At 62.4% G+C, this 20,812-nt stretch overlaps 1 protein-coding gene across 1 annotated transcript in view; it reads left to right on the top strand.

Annotated features, from left to right (window-relative positions):
• Positions 1–20,812, top strand: part of MAST1 (microtubule associated serine/threonine kinase 1) — a 48,584-nt gene that overhangs the window by 17,088 nt on the left and 10,684 nt on the right. Inside the window, exons 4-19 of the mRNA XM_039514706.1 lie at positions 2,899–2,987; positions 4,145–4,220; positions 5,198–5,276; positions 5,612–5,772; positions 6,787–6,862; positions 8,571–8,780; positions 9,010–9,111; positions 12,228–12,360; positions 13,291–13,358; positions 14,734–14,819; positions 15,223–15,431; positions 17,742–17,880; positions 18,263–18,395; positions 19,137–19,302; positions 19,512–19,613; positions 20,024–20,146. Coding sequence (XP_039370640.1) covers positions 2,899–2,987; positions 4,145–4,220; positions 5,198–5,276; positions 5,612–5,772; positions 6,787–6,862; positions 8,571–8,780; positions 9,010–9,111; positions 12,228–12,360; positions 13,291–13,358; positions 14,734–14,819; positions 15,223–15,431; positions 17,742–17,880; positions 18,263–18,395; positions 19,137–19,302; positions 19,512–19,613; positions 20,024–20,146 — 1,952 coding nt within the window. The remainder of the gene's footprint in view (positions 1–2,898; positions 2,988–4,144; positions 4,221–5,197; positions 5,277–5,611; positions 5,773–6,786; positions 6,863–8,570; positions 8,781–9,009; positions 9,112–12,227; positions 12,361–13,290; positions 13,359–14,733; positions 14,820–15,222; positions 15,432–17,741; positions 17,881–18,262; positions 18,396–19,136; positions 19,303–19,511; positions 19,614–20,023; positions 20,147–20,812) is intronic.

Genomic DNA, 20,812 nt, shown 5'->3' with positions numbered 1-20,812 from the left:
GACTGGGGGGGGGGAGCCCAGGTTAGCAGGGGCTGCGGGTTGGGAGTGAGGGGCACTGGCAGGGCTGGGGGGAGCCCGGGGGCAGGATGGCAAATCCCAGGCCTCCCAGCACTAACCCTGACCAGCAGCGAATGGGCAGCGCCGTGAATCCCGTTGTGGAGGAGGAGGAGGCTGCTGGTTGTAGCGGTGGCTGGTTGTAGCGGTGGCTGATGGTTGTTTCGAGATGGCTGCGCAGGCCCCGGTCCTGGGGGCTCTGTGTCCAGGCCGCCCCCCTTGGTCCCAGGCTGGCACCAGAGTCACTAGCCACGGGCGCCCTTCCTAGGGGGTGGGTCTGTCTGCTCCAGCCCAAGCTTCAGGCGGTGGGAGGAGCAGGGCACAGGCACCAAGGGGGCTGAGGCCAGGCTGCTTAGGGGATGGGACAGTTGAGGGTTTGGCAGTTGCCGCATCATGGCCTAGACGTGGCTCCCCCGTCGAGAGCTGGGGGTGAGGTGGGGGAATCGCCCCTGCAAAGAGCAGTGTAGGGTGTATGACACATGGCTGAGGATGCTTGTCCCAACCTGGCTGTGTCACAGCAGAGGGGAGCAGCCAGCATTCCCATAATCCCCTGCTCTCCCTGGCTCGCTCTGCCCCCTTTCCCCCCCATGGGTTCCTGACTCTGAACCCTACTGATAGCCAGTAACATGTCAGCGCCGTGAAATGTGACACAGTCTGTGTATGGGCCGGGCTCTGCTACCAGAGCCCAGCAGCTAATAAATAATCCTCGGCGGGGCAGGTACATTTCCCCAGAAGAGGCAGCGGCTAGAACCCAAAGCTGATGGTGCGCGAGAAAACTGCCAGTGAGAGATTGGTACGGCCACAGCTCTGCCGATGCCCCTCACTCCCGATCTGCAGCCCCCTGTTATCCCAGCCCTGACCCCTAACTCTGTTGGTGCCCCTCACTCCCGACCTGCAGCCCCCTGTTATCCCAGCCCTGACCCCCAGCTCTGCCGGTGCCCCTCACTCCCGACCTGCAGCCCCCTGTTATCTCAGGCCTGACCCCTAACTCTGCTGGTGCCCCTCACTCCCGACCTGCAGCCCCCTGTTATCCCAGCCCTGACCCCTAACTCTGTTGGTGCCCCTCACTCCCGACCTGCAGCCCCCTGTTATCTCAGGCCTGACCCCGAACTCTGCTGGTGCCCCTCACTCCCGACCTGCAGCCCCCTGTTATCTCAGGCCTGACCCCTAACTCTGCTGGTGCCCCTCACTCCCGACCTGCAGCCCCCTGTTATCCCAGCCCTGACCCCTAACTCTGTTGGTGCCCCTCACTCCCGACCTGCAGCCCCCTGTTATCCCAGCCCTGACCCCCAGCTCTGCTGGTGCCCCTCACTCCCGACCTGCAGCCCCCTGTTATCTCAGCCCTGACCCCCAGCTCTGCCGATGCTCCTCACTACCGACCCGCAGCCCCTGCTAGCCCAACCCTGGGCTCCCCTCAGCTCTGCCGGTGCCCCTCACTCCCGACCCGCAGCCCCTGCTAGCCTGGCCCTGGGCCTCCCAACTCTGCCAGTGCCCCTCCCGACCTGCAGCCCCTGCTAGCCCAGCCCTGCCCCCCCCAACTCTGCCAGTGCCCCTCACTCCTGACACTCCTCTTCTCCATCTTCGTTTATTGCACCTCAATCCTGATTTATCTCTGGGGTTTTTTTGGGGGGAGGAGGTCAGGACTCCTGGGTTCCATTCCCAGCTCTGTCACTGTCTCCCTGTGTGACCTTGGGTGAGTTACCTCATTCGCCACCTCGGCCACGAGCCAGCTCTGGGGTGGAGCCTGGCAGCTGGGTAGGAGCCCAGAGCAGTGGAATGTGGGTGATGGGGCTGGGGGAGGGGGAATGTCAGGGCTGGATAATTTAGGCAGGACCCTGGGGTCAGCTTGTGAGAGACGTCCTGGAATCTGTTCCGGAAAACAGCACAATAGTGAGGGGATAGAACCCAGGAGTCCTGGCTCCCAGCCCCCTCCCCAACCACTAGGCCCCACTCCCCTCACAGAGCTGGAGATAGAACCCAGGAGTCCTGGCTCCCAGCCCCCCCCCCCCCGACCACTAGGCCCCACTCCCCTCACAGAGCTGGAGATAGAACCCAGGAGTCCTGGCTCCCAGCCCCCCCCCCCCGACCACTAGGCCCCACTCCCCTTGCAGAACTGGAGATAGAACCCAGGAGTCCTGGCTCCCGGCCCCCACCCCCAACCACTAGGCCCCACTCGCCTCGCAGAGCTGGGCACGGATGTTGTCACACCCTTCCTGAAGTTGAAGTGAAGGTTATGTGTCTATGGGGAGCCTGGCCCTGAGAGGAGAGTGATGTGTAGTGGTTAGAGCAGGGAGGGCCTGGGAGCCCTTGTCCTGGGGCTGGGCACTGGTGCCGGGTGGGGGGAATTCGGGAGGAGGGCAGCACAGATGTCGTCACCTGGCGTCTGTCCCTGTCACTGCCCCGCCCCCAGCTGGTCTCAATCCATTTTGTCCTTTCCCGCACTGGAAATAGCACAGAACAAACTCCAGGGCCCAGACGAAACAGAGATGGGAATGGCTGGGAGGGGCCCTACTGCTTAGTGTGGGGGCGGGGGGGCTGGGAGCCAGGACTCCTGGGTTCAATCCCCGGCGCTGGGAGGGAAGTGGGGGCTAGTGGTTAGAGCAGGGAGGGGCTGGGAGCCAGGACTCCTGGGTTCCATCCCCGGTGCTGGGAGCGGAGCAGAGCTCAGGGTTTCTAGTCCTGGGCCAGAGGGGGTAGAGAAGACCCCGAAGGGGAGCTGTCTCTTGAAAGTCCCTTGATGACATGCTGCCTTTGGGGCTGGGGTCAGACCCCATTGTCCCCGAGCCCCCGAGCCGGCCCACTGAGTCCTGTCCCCCCTTCTCTTGTTCCTTCCCTTCTCTGCAGCTGCCGAACCAGTAACAGGAAGAGCCTGATCCTGACCAGCACGTCCCCGACGCTGCCGCGGCCCCACTCCCCCCTCCCGGGTCACATCGGTGAGTTCCCCCAGCCCGGGACTCCATCCATCCAGCGTCGTCCCAGCCATGCTGCTCCGTAGCCAGCAGGGGGAGCGCTTGCCCGAGGCATCACAACTTGTCCCCACCAGGGGCGGTTCCCTTCCCTCGCTGAGCCAGCCCTGCCGGAGCCCAGCTGGGCCCGGGGCTGCTCCCACCACCCAACGGCTGCTCAGCTCTTCGTCTGGCTCCATCCCTGGAGCCTTGTGTGTGGCTGCCCGTCTGTCCCTCCGTCCGTCTGTCTATTCATTTATCACAGCGTCCATCCATCTATTCATCAGTCTAGCCATTCGTCCGTTCCTGAGTCCTCCATCCATCCATCCAGCCAGCCAGCCAGCCATCTCTTTCAATCCATCCATCATTTAAGCAGTGTAGCTATCCTTTTGTCCATCCACTCATCCATCTGTCTACCAATCCATCTCTCCATCCATCCATCCACTGTCCACCCCACTACAGTCCATCCATCCATTCTTCTGTCTTTCAGATCATCCATCCATCCATCTCCAATCCGTCTCTCCATCTAGCCTTCTGCCCATCTATCTACCAGTCTATCCATTTGTCCATTCTTCTGTCAGTCCATCCATCCATCCATCCGTTTATCTATCTGCTAATACAGCTGTCTGGCCATAGACAGATTCTCCATCCACCCATCTCTTTCTCATGCCCCCATCACCACTTTCTCCAACCGCCAACATCTTTGCCTGGCATTAGGGGAGGGATAGCTCAGTGGTTTGAGCATTGGCCTGTTAAACCCAGGGTTGTGAGTTCAATCCTTGAGGGGGCCACTTAGGGATCTAGGGCAAAAGTCTGTCTGGGGATTGGTCCTGCTTTGAGCAGGGGGTTGGACTAGATGCCTCCTGAGGTCCCTTCCAACCCTGAGATTCTATGACATGCTGTAATGAATTTAGGGTTACAAAATGTCTATTAAAGCTTACAGAAGTATTAGTGCCTTCCACCCCATTGGCTGCTCTTGGGAGGAAGTGGGAACGGCAGCCTATAACGATGTAGTCCACCCCTTGTGGCTCTGCCCTCTATGGGGGAAGCATTTGGTGTTGGTGTCAGCGGTGGGATGCTGTCCGTCGGGGGATCCTAACATGCTCTATGTCTGTCTGTCGTCCCCTGCTCCCTGTCCCTCGCAGGCAGCAGCCCCCTGGACAGCCCGAGGAACTTCTCACCCAATACACCCGCCCACTTCTCCTTCACCTCCTCGCGCAGGTAAGGGCTGCGCCGCCCCCTTGGTGCCAGTCTCCGGGGAGTGGAATGAGTTTACCAGGCCTCAGTCCAGTTCCCAGGTGTCTTCATGATAAACAACCTTCTCCCCCCACAGCTAACTGACACCCTCCCACCTCGCCAGCAGCCTCAGCACAGAGACCGGGGCCTGAACTGGCTCAAGAGCTGGGGAGAGAACCCAGGAGTCCTGACTCCCAGCCCCTCCCCCAAGCTCTACCCATTACACACTACTCCCCTCCTATATCTGGTAATAGAACCCAGGAGTCCTGGCTCCCAGCCCCCCACTGCTCTAACCACTAGACCCCACGCCCCTCCCCGAGCTGGGGAGAGAACCCAGGAGTCCTGGCTCCCATCCGATCCCCTGGCCCACGCAGGAGTCTGCAGCTGCCGCTCCCTGCTCTGATTACAGCCCTGCCCACCCACACCAGCCCCTGCCAAGAGCCTGGGGAGAAATGGCGCCGTCTCCTTGTGGAGCAGCTGGGCACCGGGGGGCTCACCCGGCCGGCGGGTCCTGGCCTCCCTCGGCTGAACCGACTGGTGGGAAGTGCCGTTCCCTTCCCCACTCCGGCCCATGGGGCGCGCGGGCTCTGTCCCTCCGCACGGCGCCTTCCCCATGCGCCCTGGCGCGGGGACGGGGCGAGGGTCCTGGGGAGCCTGCTTGGGCCGAATCCAGGAAGGGAGTGTGAGCAGGACTCCTGGGTTCTCTCCCTAGCTCTGGGAGGGGAGTTAGTTAACACCCCCATCGTTCCCACTGGCCCGATGTGTGACCCCCGAGCCCTTAGGGGTCCCCATGTAGCTGTTCGGGTGGGGCACTGCCTGGCACCTCTGCTCAGCCCCGTTCTCCCCCATCCCACATGCCAGGCAGCAGCTCCGAGCCCCTGGCATGGGGGCGGCTGGGCTGGACGGGGCTGAGGCTCTCGGGAGACTGGATCCCCTCACGCTCCACTCTTTGGTCCCCTCAGGGCAGACGGGCGCCGGTGGTCTCTGGCTTCCCTTCCCTCATCCGGATATGGAACCAACACGCCCAGCTCCACCGTGTCGGTGAGTGTCGTCCCCCCAGACGGGCGGGTAGGGCCGGCCGGCGCGTCCACACAGCGCTGGCCCCTGGCAGTCAGTGCTGGGCCCCGTGCGGTGCTCGGGGGCCGGGGCTGCAGGGAGGAGGGCCGGGTGTCACCAGGGGGCGCGCTCCTCACTCTGCCAGGGCTGGTTTCGGCGCAGCACTAGCGGGCGCTGTGCTGCAGTGATAATAGGGCGTGGGAGTCTCTTTCACTTCCCCTCCCAAGCGGCGGATAATTACCTGACACGCCCCACCCCAGAGGTGGCTGCACCTCAGCGCCTGGTCCCTGGCTAACCCTCCTCTTTCTCTCCCTCCCTAGTCGTCCTGCTCGTCCCAGGAGCGGCTGCACCAGCTGCCCTACCAGCCCACCATGGACGAGCTGCATTTCCTCTCCAAGCACTTCGGCAGCACCGAGAGCATCACGGACGACGATGGGGGGCGCCGCTCCCCCGCCGTGCGCCCCCGGTCCCGGAGCCTCAGGTACTGCAGGAGCAGAGGGGATGCCCCCATCTCCTCCGGACTCCCCCTCCCCCAGCATCTGTTCCCTTCCCCTGGGGCGGGGGTCACATTGGAAGTTTGCAATGGAAATCTGTCCTCAGCCGGGGCAGGGGGCGCCCTCCCCTGGCAGTCGGTGCTGCCCCAGTGAGGTGCTAGCACAGGGGTTGGCAACCTATGGCACGCGTGCCAAAGGCGGCACACATGCCGATTTTTACTGGCATGATGCTGCCAGCTGGGGTCCTGGCTGCTGGCCCCGCTCAGCCCGCTGCCGGTGTAGGGTTGTGGCCACCGGCTCCTTGCCACCCGCTGCCGGCCTGGGTGAACGGAACCCCAGGCGGGCTGAGCGGGGCCGGCGGCCGGGACCCCGGCTGGCAGGGGCTGGCTCAGCCTGCTGCTGGTCTGAGGTTCCGGCTGCCGGCCCCTCGCCAGCCGGGGTCTCGGCCCCATTCACCCCGCTGCTGGTGTGGGGTTCCGTCCGCCGGCCCCTGCCAGCCGGGGTCCCTGCCGCCAGCCCCGCTCAGCCCGCTGCCAGTCTGGGGTTCTGTCGGGGGCCCCTGTAAATGGAAAATGTATTACTGGTACGCGAAACCCTACATTACTGAAGACTTGGCACGCCGCTTCTCAGAGGCTGCCGCCCCCTGTGCTAGCGGGTGCTGTGACGCGGGAAGTGGGGGCTCAGGAGGGGGTGCTCTCCTCTCCAAGCCAGTGCCGAGCCCAGTTCCCCAGCAGGGTGATTGGGAGCGGGAGCGGGGGCTTAGCAGGGGGCGCTCTCCCTTTCTGGTGTAACAGCTACCAGGTCTCCACCCCAGAGGTGGCTGCATCTTAGCTGCTGGATAAATGACCCCTGTATAAACAACTCCCGTGCCCCACCCCAGAGGTGGCTGCATCTCAGAGCCGGGTGGGTGGTTTCTGGGAGGTGGGAGGCACTGGGGGGAAACACAGGGGGGCACGGAGATGTAACACCATGTGACTCCTCCCTCCCTCCCTGTCCTGCAGCCCGGGCCGCTCCCCCTCCTCCTACGACAACGAGATAGTGATGATGAACCATGTGTACAAGGAACGGTTCCCCAAGGTATGCGGGGGGGGGGAACAGGCCCTGAGGGCAGTGCAGGGGACAAGGGCCCAGGGAGCAGGGGGGGGGGTCCGGGGGCCTGGCAGAGTCCAGCGGGTGGGGGCCCAGGGGCGCAGCCGGGTGGGGGCCTAGTGGTCTGGCACAGTCCAGCGGGTGGGGGCCCAGGGAGCAGGGGTGGGGCCCGGGGAGCTGGCAGAGTCCAGCGAGTGGGGGCCCAAGGGTGCAGCAGGGTGGGGCCCGGGGGGCTGGCAGAGTCCAGCGGGTGGGGCCCGGGAGCAGGGGTGGGGCCTAGGGCCTGGCAGAGTCCAGCGGGTGGGGCCCGGGGCTGGCAGAGTCCAGCGGGGGTGGGGCCCGGGGCTGGCAGAGTCCAGCGGGTGGGGCCCGGGAGCACAGAGTCCAGCGGGTGGGGGCCCGGGGAGCAGGGGTGAGGGCCTAGGGTGGCAGAGTCCAGCGGGTGGGGGCCCGGGGAGCAGGGGTGGGGGCCTAGGGTGGCAGAGTCCAGCGGGTGGGGGCCCGGGGAGCAGGGGTGGGGGCCGGGGGAGCAGGGAAGCCCTGTGCCCTGCTGTGGGATTCGCCAGCGAAGCGCTGACAGGCCCTGGCCGGGGAGAGGCCTCCGAGGTCCCTGCGGCGCCCGTGGCCGAAGCTCCCGGCTGTGAGTCTCTGGGCGAGGGGATCGGGCAGGACCCCAGCCCCCCACCCCCCCAGCCGAAGCCTCTGGGGGTTCCTTTGGGAAGGGAGCCCTCTGGTGGCGAAACGTTGTACAACCGCTGCCTGCTCCCTCCGGGGATTCCAGGGGGGGATCCCAGGGAGGTCGGAGGGGGACCCTGCTCCCCATTCCCCTCAGTCTCTCGTTCACCCCTGGGACCAAGAGACAGAGGTCTGGGGGAGAGGTGTAGCCAAGGTTGGGTTGAGACAGGCCAGGTGACGCCTTTCGGACTCCTGGGTTCCATCTTGGCTCGGGGAAGGGGGGAGTGGGGGCTAGTGGTTAGAGCAGGGGGCCGGGGGCCAGGACTCCTGGGTTCGGCCCTGGCTCAGGGAGGGCAGTGAGGTTCAGTGGTTAGAGCAGGGGGCGGGGGGCCAGGACTCCTGGGTTCGGCCCTGGCTCAGGGAGGGCAGTGGGGTGTAGTGGTTAGAGCAGGGGGGCTGAGGGCCAGGACTCTGGGTTCTGCCCTGGCTCAGGGAGGGCAGTGAGGATCAGTGGTTAGAGCAGGGGGCCGGGGCCAGGACTCCTGGGTTTGGCCCTGGCTCAGGGAGGGCAGTGGGGTGTAGTGGTTAGAGCAGGGGGCCGGGGGCCAGGACTCCTGGGTTCGGCCCTGGCTCAGGGAGGGCAGTGAGGTTCAGTGGTTAGAGCAGGGGGCGGGGGGCCAGGACTCCTGGGTTCGGCCCTGGCTCAGGGAGGGCAGTGAGGATCAGTGGTTAGAGCAGGGGCGGGGGGCCAGGACTCCTGGGTTCGGCCCTGGCTCAGGGAGGGCAGTGAGGATCAGTGGTTAGAGCAGGGGGCGGGGGGCCAGGACTCCTGGGTTCGGCCCTGGCTCAGGGAGGGCAGTGAGGTTCAGTGGTTAGAGCAGGGGGCGGGGGGCCAGGACTCCTGGGTTCGGCCCTGGCTCAGGGAGGGCAGTGGGATTCCTGCTCAGAGCAGCCTAGTCTCTGGGGTAAACTCCCCCCGGTGCCAGCTCAGTAGAGTCTCCTCATCCCCCACCCCGGGCAGGCCACGGCGCAGATGGAGGAGAAGCTGCAGGATTTCGTCACAGCCTTCGAGCCGGACAGCGTGCTGCCCCTGGCCGACGGGGCGCTCAGCTTCATCCACCACCAGGTGATCGAGCTGGCCCGGGACTGCCTGGCCAAGGCCCGCGAGGGGCTTATCACCAGCATCTACTTCTACGAGCTGCAGGAGAACATGGAGAAGCTGCTGCAGGACGTGAGTGGGGGGCGGCGCTGCCGGCGGGTGTGGAGCAGGGGGGTGACGGGATCACAGGGATGCGATGGGAACAGGAGGGTGCTGGGGGAACACGATGAGGGCCCTGGGGGTGATGCGAGTGGTGTGGGGGGGTGATGGGGGCAGGGCAGGAGGGCAGGCTCTCTGGGGCAGGCCCAGGACCTAGGGCCGGCCTGGGCTGCCTCTAATCACCGCCCCCCCCACCCCCCAGGCCTACGAGCGCTCAGAGAGCCTGGAAGTCGCCTTCGTGACCCAGCTGGTGAAGAAGCTGCTGATCATCATCTCCCGCCCGGCGCGGCTCCTGGAGTGCCTGGTGAGGGCGGGCGGGAGCACGGGGTGGGCAGCTGCCCCCCATGCTGCTGTGCCCCACGCTAGGGGCTGGGGCTTGCCTCTGGGACACCCAGCTCCCAGCCCTGCTGCCCGTCAGAGCAACGTGCTGCTGGCATCCCTGCACTAACCCTAAACCCTATGCCAAGCCCCCGCTCTAACCACTAGCCCCCGCTCCCCTCCTAGAGCCGGGGAGAGAACCCAGGAGTCCTGGCTCCCAGCCCCCCTGCTTTAACCCACTAACCCCTGCTCTCCTCCCAGAGCCGGGGAGAGAACCCAGGAGTCCTGGCTCCCAGCCCCCCTGCTTTAACCCACTAACCCCCGCTCTCCTCCCAGAGCCGGGGAGAGAACCCAGGAGTCCTGGCTCCCAGCCCCCCCTGCTTTAACCCACTAACCCCCGCTCTCCTCCCAGAGCCGGGGAGAGAACCCAGGAGTCCTGGCTCCTAGCCCCACCCCTGCTCTACTCACCTCTCTGACTCCATTGTGTGCCTGTCCCCATCCCCCCTGTGCCTGCCCCCCAGCCTGCCCCTACCTCTCTCTGTTCTCCCCATAGCCATCCCCAAATCTGGCAGCTTGGACCACCCATGCCAGCCAATCCGATGGCACCGAGCTGGTTGCCCTGACAACAGCTGTGCTGGCCAGTGATTGGGCTGCTGCCTTGGCCCAATGGCGAGCAAGCTCGCAGCAGGGGGCAGCGTGGCATTGGCCAAGGCAGGTTGCTGATGCGGCCTGTTGCTGTGGCAACAGCCATCGCTGCCCAGTTGCTAGAGGGCCGTCATAGCAACAGAGACAGGCAGAGACATCCTCCAGCTGGGATCTCCCCTGCCCCACCCCCCATGGGGTTATGATGTGGGGAATAGGGGTGGGCATGTAGGTAGCCCCTCTGCCCTGCACCCCGAGAGCCCCAGCCGTCTGACTCGCCAATCAGTGTGTGAACCCCCCTTCGCCCAGGGACGTGGGGCGGGGCGACCCGGGCGGAGGGTCTGGCAGCTTCTGAGACGGTGACAAAGGACACAGCTCTGTGTGTGTGTGTGTGTGTGTGTGTGTGTGTGTGTGTGTGTGAGAGAGAGAGAGAGAGAGTCCCCTTACAAGCACCCAAAATACATCCACCAACAAAGACACCTGAAACACAACCACACACCCCCCAACATCCGACACACACAAGGGGAGCTCTGTGTCGCTCGGAAGCTTGTCTCTCTCACCAGGAGAAGCTGGTCCAAGAAAGGGTGTTTCCTCACCCACCTTGTCATGCTACAGCCCCCAACACACATACACACCTGCAACACAAATACACCCCCCAACACATACACACCTGAAACACAAATACACCCCCCAACACACATACACACCTGAAACACAAATACACCCCCACACACATACACACCTGAAACACAAATACACCCCCCTACACATACACCTGAAACACAAATACACCCCCCAACACACATACACACCTGAAACACAAATACACCCCCACACACATACACACCACAAATACACCCCCCTACACATACACCTGAAACACAAATACACCCGCCAACACACATACACACCTGAAACACAAATACACCCCCACACACTTGACACCCACTCCCACACACCTGAAACAGACACACACAGCAACACACGTCCAGATCCCTGAAACACAAATACACCCCCCTACACATGTTGTACTCAAAGTACTATACAGGATCTTTTCAGGGGGATTAAGGCAAAACGCCACATTTATTAGTAATACAGGTATCAATTAATACTCTATGATATGCATATGAGCTATCTCACAGTCATGCATTCACACACACACACACACAGACACACACACACTCCGTCTTGCTGTTGTTACCAACTAGTTGCTCCCCTTAACTGCACTGGCCAGGGGAGGGGTGGAGCCGGGCTTCTGCCGATCCGGATCGATGCTCCGATGGTGACAAGACAAGACCTGGGGTCCTTCTGCAAGTCACCTCACATTTATAGCAGCTTCCCTCTTATGCAAATCTAGACCAGATTCAAAATCTGGGTCTGTGTCCGTTGGTCTTGGTGCTGCTTTTCTCTGGGTGTTGTCCCAATGCTGCTCCAAGAGGGTGTTTTCTAAAGCAGGTGCTGGCTTCTGATCCCTGAGGCCGTCAGTGTGTCTGCGCTTCTTTGTGGGGCCCACTTGACAAGTTGTATTGTCCTTTGCTCCGGCTCCCATTCCCTCTGCAACTGTTGTCGCTGTCTGGAGGTGGGTGTCTTCCAAGCCTCACTCGTTCACACCTCATTCAGTCAATAGGGCAATTGATTACAGAGTGGGGGAGTGGGGGGGGAGATCTTATTCTACTTCTAGCCAAAAGGCACATGTTTCTTTTACTGTAACTATACTATCCTTAGGGGCTATAACATTTGATACAAAGTTTCCTACCAATTTTCTATATAGGGATCTAATACAAAGTTGTATGAAAATAGAGAGGCCCAATGCCAAGTCATATGAAATACAAAATAACATCATGCAAGATGCAATGTCATAAAGATACTTAATACAGAAAGATACTTAATACAAAATAACACAATGCAACGTCATAAAGATTTATAGAGATAGTTAATACAGAGATTTCTCTACACACATACACCTGAAACAGACACGCACAAATACCTGAAACGGACATAGAGACACACCAACCCCCACCCCACCCCAACACAAATGTGCACAAATGCCTGCAGGGCCTGACCTGACACACTCATGAAACACACCAAGGCACAAACACCTGATACACGCACAGAAATACCTGATGCACACTCACTCGCACACACGCCCCTGATACGTGCGTACAGGCTGATGCAAACACTGGCACCACACCCGCAGTGCCCCCTGCTGGCTGTCCCTGGTTTGCCAGCAGGAACTGGTGGGTAGACAGAGCCCCAGTGCCCCGCTCCCACCCTGCTCGCTGACCCAGGATGCCCTGCGTGCAGATCTGTAGTTGGGGCACCCCCCCCCCAGTGCCTGCTCTCGGACACAAGGGGAGCCCTGGGGTGTCTCCTCAGCCCGCAGGGTCTCTATATGGGGGTGCCCCCCCCCCCGCCTGCCCGTTAGTGACGGGGTTGGGTGGCTGTGCTGACATCTTGCAGGAGTTTAACCCCGAGGAGTTTTACCACCTGCTGGAGGCGGCTGAGGATCACGCCAAGGAGGGACACCTGATGAAGACGGACATTCCCCGCTACATCATCAGCCAGCTGGGCCTCACCCGCGACCCCTTCACAGGTAACCCCGGCAGGGGAGAGGGGCCAGGCCTGTGCTAGCGAGCATGGGTGGCTGTGCCTGCATGCGTGTTGCCATTGCACAAGTCTGTGTGATGGCATGTGGGTGTTTGCATGTGTCTTAGCATGCACGTGTGCGTGATTGCAGGTGAGTGTGTGACTGCGTGTGTGTTATTGAATGTGTGTGTGTGCTGTTGCACATTGGGGTGTGACTGCATATGTGTTAGTATGCACATGTGGGTGTGTGACTATGCATGTGTTAGCATTCATGTGTGTAAGATTGCATGTGGCTGTGTGACTGCCTGTGTGTTAGCATGAACATGTGTGTGTAATTGCACATTGGTGTGCGATTGTGTGTTATCATTCATGTGTGCTAGTGTACACATGTGTGTGTGATTGCATGTGGCTGTGTGACTGCACGTGTGTTAGCAGGCACATGTGTGTGTTGCACATTGGTGTGACTGTGTGTGTTATTCATGTGTGTTAGCATACACGTGTGTGTGTGATTGCATGTGAGTGTGTGACTCTGTGCATTAGCAGGCATGCGGCTGTGCTTTCATTTCTATGACTGCATGTGTGTTAGCATTCACATGGCTGTCTGAAAACATACATGTATTTGCAACTCTGTGCATATGTCTATATGCATATGTGTGACTGCATATGTGTATGTATGACTGCATGTGTGTTTGCAGCCGCATGTGCGTGTCTGTATAACTGCATGCGTGTATCTCTGTGTGGGACTACACGTCACTATATTCATGTTAACATGCACATGTGTGTACGCGCCTGCCTTGTCTGGGACTGAATGTCCGTGTCTATCCCTGTGCGTGTGTCCATGAGTGTGTGTGCGTGTGTGTGTGGCTGCCCGCGTCGCCCTTCCCTCGTTCCCTGGGGGCTCCCGTGACCCCTCTCCTCAGTCCATGTTTCCCCCCAGACATGGTGCATCTGGAGGAACACGACAGCGGTGGCTCCAACACGCCTGAGACAGATGAGTTCACGGAGGTAAGTGCCCACCCCCAGGTGTGCAGACGGCACACGGCCATCAGGGGTCCGAGCCATGAGGGGTGGGCAGCATGTGAGGGCTGGGTCTGGTGCCCCACGGCTCTGGATCTGTATTGATGGGGTCACAGTAATGTGGGGGGGGTGACGAACTGGGAATGTTCTTAATGCTTTCTGTGAATACGGTGTTGGTGCCTCAGTGTCCCCTCTGCAGTTCCTAAGTATCTAGGTGGGGGGATCAGGGGGTGTGATTGCTGCAGAGGAAGGGGCCAGTGCACCTAAATGCCTGGCACTCTGTCTCCTAGCAACTGATGGCCTGGGCCCCTCCCCGGCAAGGTGCCAGCTGAAGGTGTTGGAGACAAAGAGGTCAGGTGACCTCCTGGTCCGGGAAAGGGGCTGAGCAGAGAGGAGGGGCTGGAGGGGGTGATTAGTCTCCCGAAACAACATACACAGCTCACCCAAGAGACACACACACCCGTCCCTGTCACACCCCCTCCGAGAACCAACCCTCAAAACAACACAGTCCACCCCGGACACACACAGTCCAGCATGCAGCACCAGTCACACAAGCCTAGAGGGACACAACCTGTGAGACACACACACTCATCACTGTCACACAGCTCCAGAGCAACAACCCCCAAAACAACACCCCTGCTGAGACACACAACTCCAGAAACACACTCCTCACGGACACACATACCACAGCCCCAGAAACAAACAACACGCAAATGCTGCCGACGGTCACACACCCCAGGAGGACACAGCCTGAGAAACAACATCCTCCCATGCAGAGACACACACTTTCCACAGACACACACAACCCCAGGAACAATACAACCCACCCCAGACACACGCAAACACACTCACACTCCCTGCGGAGCCACCTCCCTCACAGACACACAACATCTGAAACACCACACTCTTCACAGAGCCATCCGCCCCCCCACACACACACAATCACACACCCCTACAGGGACACAACTTGGAAATAACACACACACACACAGATACACAACCCCAGAAGTAACACACACACACACACACACGGGACACAGACACGCACACACAGATACACAGACCCAGAAACAACACACCCCATAGACCCACTCCACCAGGGACACCCAGCCCCACAGCTACACACACAAACGCAACTCCCAGCCCCCTGAGCCCGTGCGCTGGGCCGAGGCTGCCCCGGCTGGCTTTAGCCCAGCATGGGAACACCAGGCACCCAGTGCTCTAGGAGGAAGTGGGGTCTAGTGGTTAGAGCAGGGGGCTGGGAGCTGGTGGGGCCAGAGGGCTGACATTGGGGCTGGATCTGGGGGGTGGGGGCTCCCTCTTTCCCACCCCTACCCTCAGTGATGCGGGTGATTTATTCCAGGGCCGGGGAGCTGCCCTGAAACACAAGAAACCACCCGGAGAAGGGGACTTTGAAACCATCAAACTTATTAGCAACGGAGCCTATGGGTGAGAGAGTGTTGCAGGAGGGGTTGACCCCGACCTGGGGCCCCTCCTACGGCCATGGCCTGCACCCCTTGAGGGTCCTGGGGAGGCAGGAGAGATTTGGCTCCTCCCCTCACAGCCCCACTGCTCTGTGGAAGGGATCAGCACCCCCAAACCCGCCCCCAGCCTCACAGAGAATTTGAGGGGAAAAGGGAGAACCCTGGACTCCTGGGTTCTGTCCCAGCTCCGAGGCAGCAGTGAGGTTGAGTGGTTAGAGTGGGGGAGGACTGGGTGTCAGTCTGGGTTCTCATGCCAGCCCTGGGAGGGGAGTGGCTAGAGTTGGGGGCTTGGCTCCAGGACTCCTGGGTCCTCGCCTGGCCCCAGTGGCTGGCGCTGGAGCCGGAGCCGAGCCTGTGCTGGGTTTCAGGGCCGTGTACTTGGTGCGGCACAAGGAGACCCGGCAGCGCTTTGCCATGAAGAGGATCAACAAGCAGAACCTGATCCTGCGGAACCAGATCCAGCAGGCCTTCGTGGAGCGGGACATCCTCACCTTCGCCGAGAACCCCTTCGTCGTCAGCATGTTCTGCTCCTTCGAGACCAAGCGGCACCTCTGCATGGTCATGGAGTACGTGGAAGGTACGGCGGGCACGCCTGGGGCTGGGGTGGGGGGCACGCCTGGGGCTGGGGGCATGCCTGGGGCTGGGGGCACACCTGGGGCTGGGGGTGGGGGCACGCCTGGGGCTGGGGCATGCCTGGGGAGTGGGGGCACACCTGGGGCTGGGGCGTGGGGGCATGCCTGGGGAGTGGGGGCACACCTGGGGCTGGGGGCGGGGGGGGGGGACACCTGGGGCTGGGGGAGGCACCTCCGGAGCTAAGGGGTCAGGAGGGCATGCCCGGGGTGGGGGGCACTTCTGGAGCTGGGGGTGGGGCAGGGTGGGCATGCCCAGGGGTGGGGGACCACAGCCTGGGTGGCCTGGGGAGGGGACACCACCAGCAGCCCTGAAACTGGCTCCGCTGCCCACTATGTCGCACTATGGTGGGGCTGCCTAGCAGTGTGTCGCGTCACAACATGGGGGTGTTGTGGTGTGATGTGATGTGGCTGCCTAGCAGTGTGTTGTATCACCACACGGTGGTGTCCCGACATGGTGGAGCAGTGTGTCGGGTCACAACATGGGGGTGTTGTGTCGGGATGTGCCCCTTCTGCGTAGCAGTGACACGTCCCAGCATGGTGGTGCTGTGTCGTGCCGGGCTGTCTCTGCAGGGTGGTGCGGCGTGATGTGCTGACTGCACAGCGGGGTGATGCCATGTCATGGCGGCACTGAATCGACACGGGGGGGTGGGGGTGGGTCTGCGTGGGGGATGGGAGTTGGGACAGGTTGACGTTGGGTCATGACGGAGCAGGGTCAGCGTGGCTGAGTGGAGTTGTATTGCAACGAGGGGATGTGATGGGGAGATGTTGCACCATGATCGGGCCAGGGAACACTCGTGGCAGGACATGGCATGGCTGTGTCACGACAGGGCCCTGTTCTGTCCTAACGGCGCCGTGGTTTAGAGTGGCAGGGTGGCGTTGTGGGACAGTGTCGTGTCCCCACGGGGTGGATTTGTGTGGTATCGTGACGGGTCGGCACTGTGGTGTGCCAGGGTGCCGTTGCCTTGGGACAGGGCGGTGGTGGGTTGTGACAGTGCCGTGTGGCATTTCACCGGGGCGATGTTGTGACATGCCAGCCTCACATCCTCCCAGCACAGGCTTCCCACGGCGAGATCCCCACATCCCCGAGAGGCTCTTTTAACTGCTCCTGGGGAATTCTGCACCAAAAACTTAACATTCTGTGCCAAAAAATTAAAATTCTGCACACAATATTTTAAAATTCTGCAAAAGTCTGCGTATTTCACCTGTCAAAAGAACACAATATAATCACGCCAGTTTCAATTATTTTGGTAATTTATTTCAAAACACCTCTCGGCGTGTATGTCTGTAACAATACAGACGACAGAAAAGTGTCAGGAAATGTTTTTTGACAAATCGATTTCGTACTAGGAATATTAATACAGAACTCGGAGTAATAATTCCTTTAAACTACAGTACAGAACCGTATGGCCCGCACCCCTCAGAAGCAGTGCAAAGCCTTGGGGGAGTCAGGGCTGAGGGAGGAGCTGAGGGAGAGGGAAGTAATTGCTGGGAAGGAGCCTGGGTGTGAACTTGGGGGGGTTGTTGGATATGGGTGGGAACACTTTTTTGGCGGGGGGGAAGGATGGTTCGGGAGCTTCCCTCATGCAGACCCTGGTTGACCCCCAGCCTTTCCCATTCATCAAGCACATCAGCCCCTGTCTCCCCCCACCCCAGCTCAGACACCCCCCATCCTCATGTGGCCCTGCACCACTCCTGACCCCATGTGTCTGTGCCCCCACTCAGCCATCCCCCTTTGCCCACATGGCCCTGCACCCCTTCCCCCTGGGCCTCCACTCCCATTCAGCCCCTGCCCCAGCCTGTCCTCCCCCACTAGCCCTTATGAGCTCCTATCTGTGACCTCCCAGCAGCCCCGTGTGCCCCACGCCGTGTCTCCCCATAGCCCCCGTCTCCTGACCGGGCCCGACGGGCGCTGTGAAGAAGGCAGGGCAGCTGGGGCTGGCTGGGAGTGGCTGCTTTGTCCTGGCACCACCGCGCCCTCTGGTGGGCAACAGCAGCAACTTTCCAGCAGGCGTTATTTTCTGCGGGAAAAAATAAAAGTGTGCGCGGCACATGAATTGTGTTCACGCGCAGCGGCGCAGAATTCCCCCAGGGGTATCTAAGTACATTGGGGCTGGAAGCGGAGATTCCTGGAGCGGGTCTGGGGCTCCATGCATCCCACCATCAACAGGGCTCGAGAACGGGGAGCTCCCGGCTCTAGGGGAATGAGGGGAACCCTCCTCCCAGGATAAACAGGGTCTCTCTGGCTCCCCTGGCAGGTGGGGACTGTGCCACGCTGCTGAAGAACATTGGGGCTCTGCCCGTGGAGCTGGCGCGAATGTACTTCGCCGAGACCGTGCTGGCCCTGGAGTATCTGCACAACTATGGCATTGTCCACCGCGACCTCAAACCCGACAAGTACGGAGCCAGTGGGGCGGGGAGCAGAACACCTGGGTGCTCTGCCCAGCTCTGGGAGGGGAGTGGGGGCTAGTGGTTAGAGCAGGGGGCTGGGAGGCAGGATTCTTGGGTTCTATCCCAGCTCTGGGAGGGGAGTGAGGCCTAGTGGTTAGAGCAGGGGGCTGGGAGGCAGGACTTCTGGGTTCTATTCCCAAAGGGAGGCAGCTTCTTCCATTGCACTTTCATCTCCATCCCTCAGCCCCATCTGGGCCCCCCAGCTCCCCCCAAGGATGGGGGTGGGCCATGCGATGTGGTGATCTGGGGCCCAGGAGGGGGGTGGGGGCCTCAGAATCCCCCCTCCCCAGCCCCCGCTCTCAGGGGCTCCCTGTCGCTGTCCCCCCAGCCTGCTCATCACCTCCATGGGGCACATCAAGCTGACGGACTTTGGCCTCTCCAAGATGGGGCTGATGAGCCTCACGACCAACCTGTACGAGGGCCACATCGAGAAGGACGCCCGCGAGTTCCTGGACAAGCAGGTGCGGCCTGGGGCAGGGGACGGGGGGCCATGGGGTGGAGCTACAGGGGGGACCAGGCAGGGGATGGGCATTAGGCCGGGGCTGATGGAGCTCAGTGTATCGGGGGGATTGGGGGCACTAGCCAGGGGCTAATGGGGTGTGGGGCTGAGCTGGGGGCACTAGCTGGGGGCCAATGGAGTGGGGGCTCAGTGGGGGCTGGGGCACTGGCCGAGGATTAGTGGGGTGGGGGTCAGCAGGGAACGGGGCACTGGCTGTGGACTGATGGGATCAGGGGCTCAGCGGGGTGGGGGCTCAGCAGGAAAGGGGCACTGGCCGAGGACTGATGGGGTGGGGGCAGCAGGGAACGGGGGCACTGGCGGAGGACTGACGGGGGGGCTCAGCGGGGTGGGGCGCTGGCCGAGGACTGACGGGGTGGGGGCTCAGCAGGGGTGGGGCGCTGGCCGAGGACTGATGGGGTGGGGGCAGCAGGGAACGGGGCACTGGCCGAGGACTGACGGGGTGGGGGGCTCAGCGGGAGCTGGGGGCGCTGGCCAAGGACTGACGGGGGGCTCAGAGAGGGTGGGGCTCAGCAGGGAACGGGGGCACTGGCTGAGGACTGACGGGGGGGCTCAACGGGGGGGGTCGCTGGCCGAGGACTGATGGGGGGGCTCAGCGGGGGGTGGGGGCGCTGGCCAAGGACTGACGGGGGGGGGGCTCAGCGGGGGGGGCGCGGGCCGAGGACTGACGCCCCCCCCCGGGCAGGTGTGCGGGACCCCCGAGTACATCGCGCCCGAGGTGATCCTGCGGCAAGGCTACGGGAAGCCGGTGGACTGGTGGGCCATGGGCATCATCCTGTACGAGTTCCTGGTGGGCTGCGTCCCCTTCTTCGGGGACACCCCCGAGGAGCTCTTCGGGCAGGTCATCAGCGGTAGGTGGGGCTGCGGGGGGGAGGGGGGCCTGGGCATCCCCGAGGGGGGGTGAAATTTGAGGGCAGGTTCATGGAGGGGACAGTGTCAATTTCATGGGAAGGGTCAGGGGTGGGGCTGGGTCAGGGGAGGGGCTGAGTTTGGGGGGGAAGGGTCGGGGGGGCTGAGTTGGGGTCCAGCTCTGCCCCCATATAACCCCCCACCCCCCCAGACGCCCTCCTGTGGCCGGACGGGGAGGAGGCCCTGCCCGCGGATGCCCAGCACCTCGTCTCCTGCCTGCTGCAGACCGACCCGCTCGTCCGCCTGGGGGCCGGTAAGATGCCCCCCCCCCAGGGCCCAGCTGGGGATGGGCACTCGGCACCATGGACCTGCTGCAGCCATGGGCCCCGCTCAGCTAGTGCCCCAGTGTAACCCCCCAGCCTTGTGCCCCCCCATCTGACATCCCAGAGCCCCCCCGTCCCCTCCCCAGTGCCCCCGTTGACAGCAGCCTTTGGCCATTGTAGCCGTGTGGTGCCCAGCACCTGTGGGCCTGGCCGGCTCTGGCTACCCCCAGCGAAGGGCCCTGCCCCCAGGGCCCTGCCCCTGCCTCAGCCTCCCCTGGCGAAGGGCCCTGCCCCCCTGCCCCCCAGCAAAGGGCCCTGCCCCCCAGCCGCCCCCCTGGCGAAGGGCCCTGCTCCCCCGGCCTCCCCTCCCTGACGCCCCGGCGGGGGTCGGTCTCCGCAGGTGGCGCGTTCGAGGTGAAGCAGCACAACTTCTTCAAGGAGCTCGACTGGGCGGGGCTGCTGCGCCACAAAGCCGAGTTCGTCCCCCACCTGGAGTCGGAGGAGGACACCAGCTACTTCGACAGCAAGTGCCACCCCCCCCCGTGCCCCACGCTCCTGCCGCCCCCTCCCCGCCATGGGCACGGCCTGGGCAGCCCGCCATGGCCGAAGCATGAGCCAGCCTGGGCTCCAGAGCTCAGGGAATGGGGACTCAAGGGACTCGTAGCCAGAACCATGGGTCTGGGGGCTCAGGTTCTATCCTGGCTCTGGGAGGGGAGTGGGGTCTAGTGGCTAGAGCAGGGGGGGCTGGGAGCCAGGACTCCTGGGTTCTATGCCCAGCTCTGGGAGGGGAGTGGGGTCTAGTGGCTAGAGCAGGGGGGGCTGGGAGCCAGGACTCCTGGGTTCTATGCCCAGCTCTGGGAGGGGAGTGGGGTCTAGTGGCTAGAGCGGGGGGGGCTGGGAGCCAGGACGCCTGGGTTCTATGCCCAGCTCTGGCAGAGTTCAATCCTCTATGCTGCCACCAGGGGGCGTTTCATCCCCTTTCTTTTAAAGGAGGTTTGGGTCTCTGATGTTCTCGCCCCCGTCAGTGGCCGGGCGAGCTGCCCACACGCCATGCCCACGGGCAGCGCCTCTGGCCGGGGGCAGAAGGCACCTGGGTCTCCATGCCCTGTTCAGTCCCTCGTCCCTCTGGGGTCCCACTGACGCCATTCGGGGGAGGGGGTTGTGTGCCATGGGCCTCCCCTGCTGGGAG

Source organism: Mauremys reevesii, linkage group 25 (genome assembly GCF_016161935.1).
Source record: "Mauremys reevesii isolate NIE-2019 linkage group 25, ASM1616193v1, whole genome shotgun sequence".
Lineage (NCBI taxonomy): Eukaryota > Metazoa > Chordata > Testudines > Geoemydidae > Mauremys > Mauremys reevesii.
Note: the sequence above shows the minus strand (reverse complement) of the source record. Positions and strands in the feature narration are given on the sequence as shown.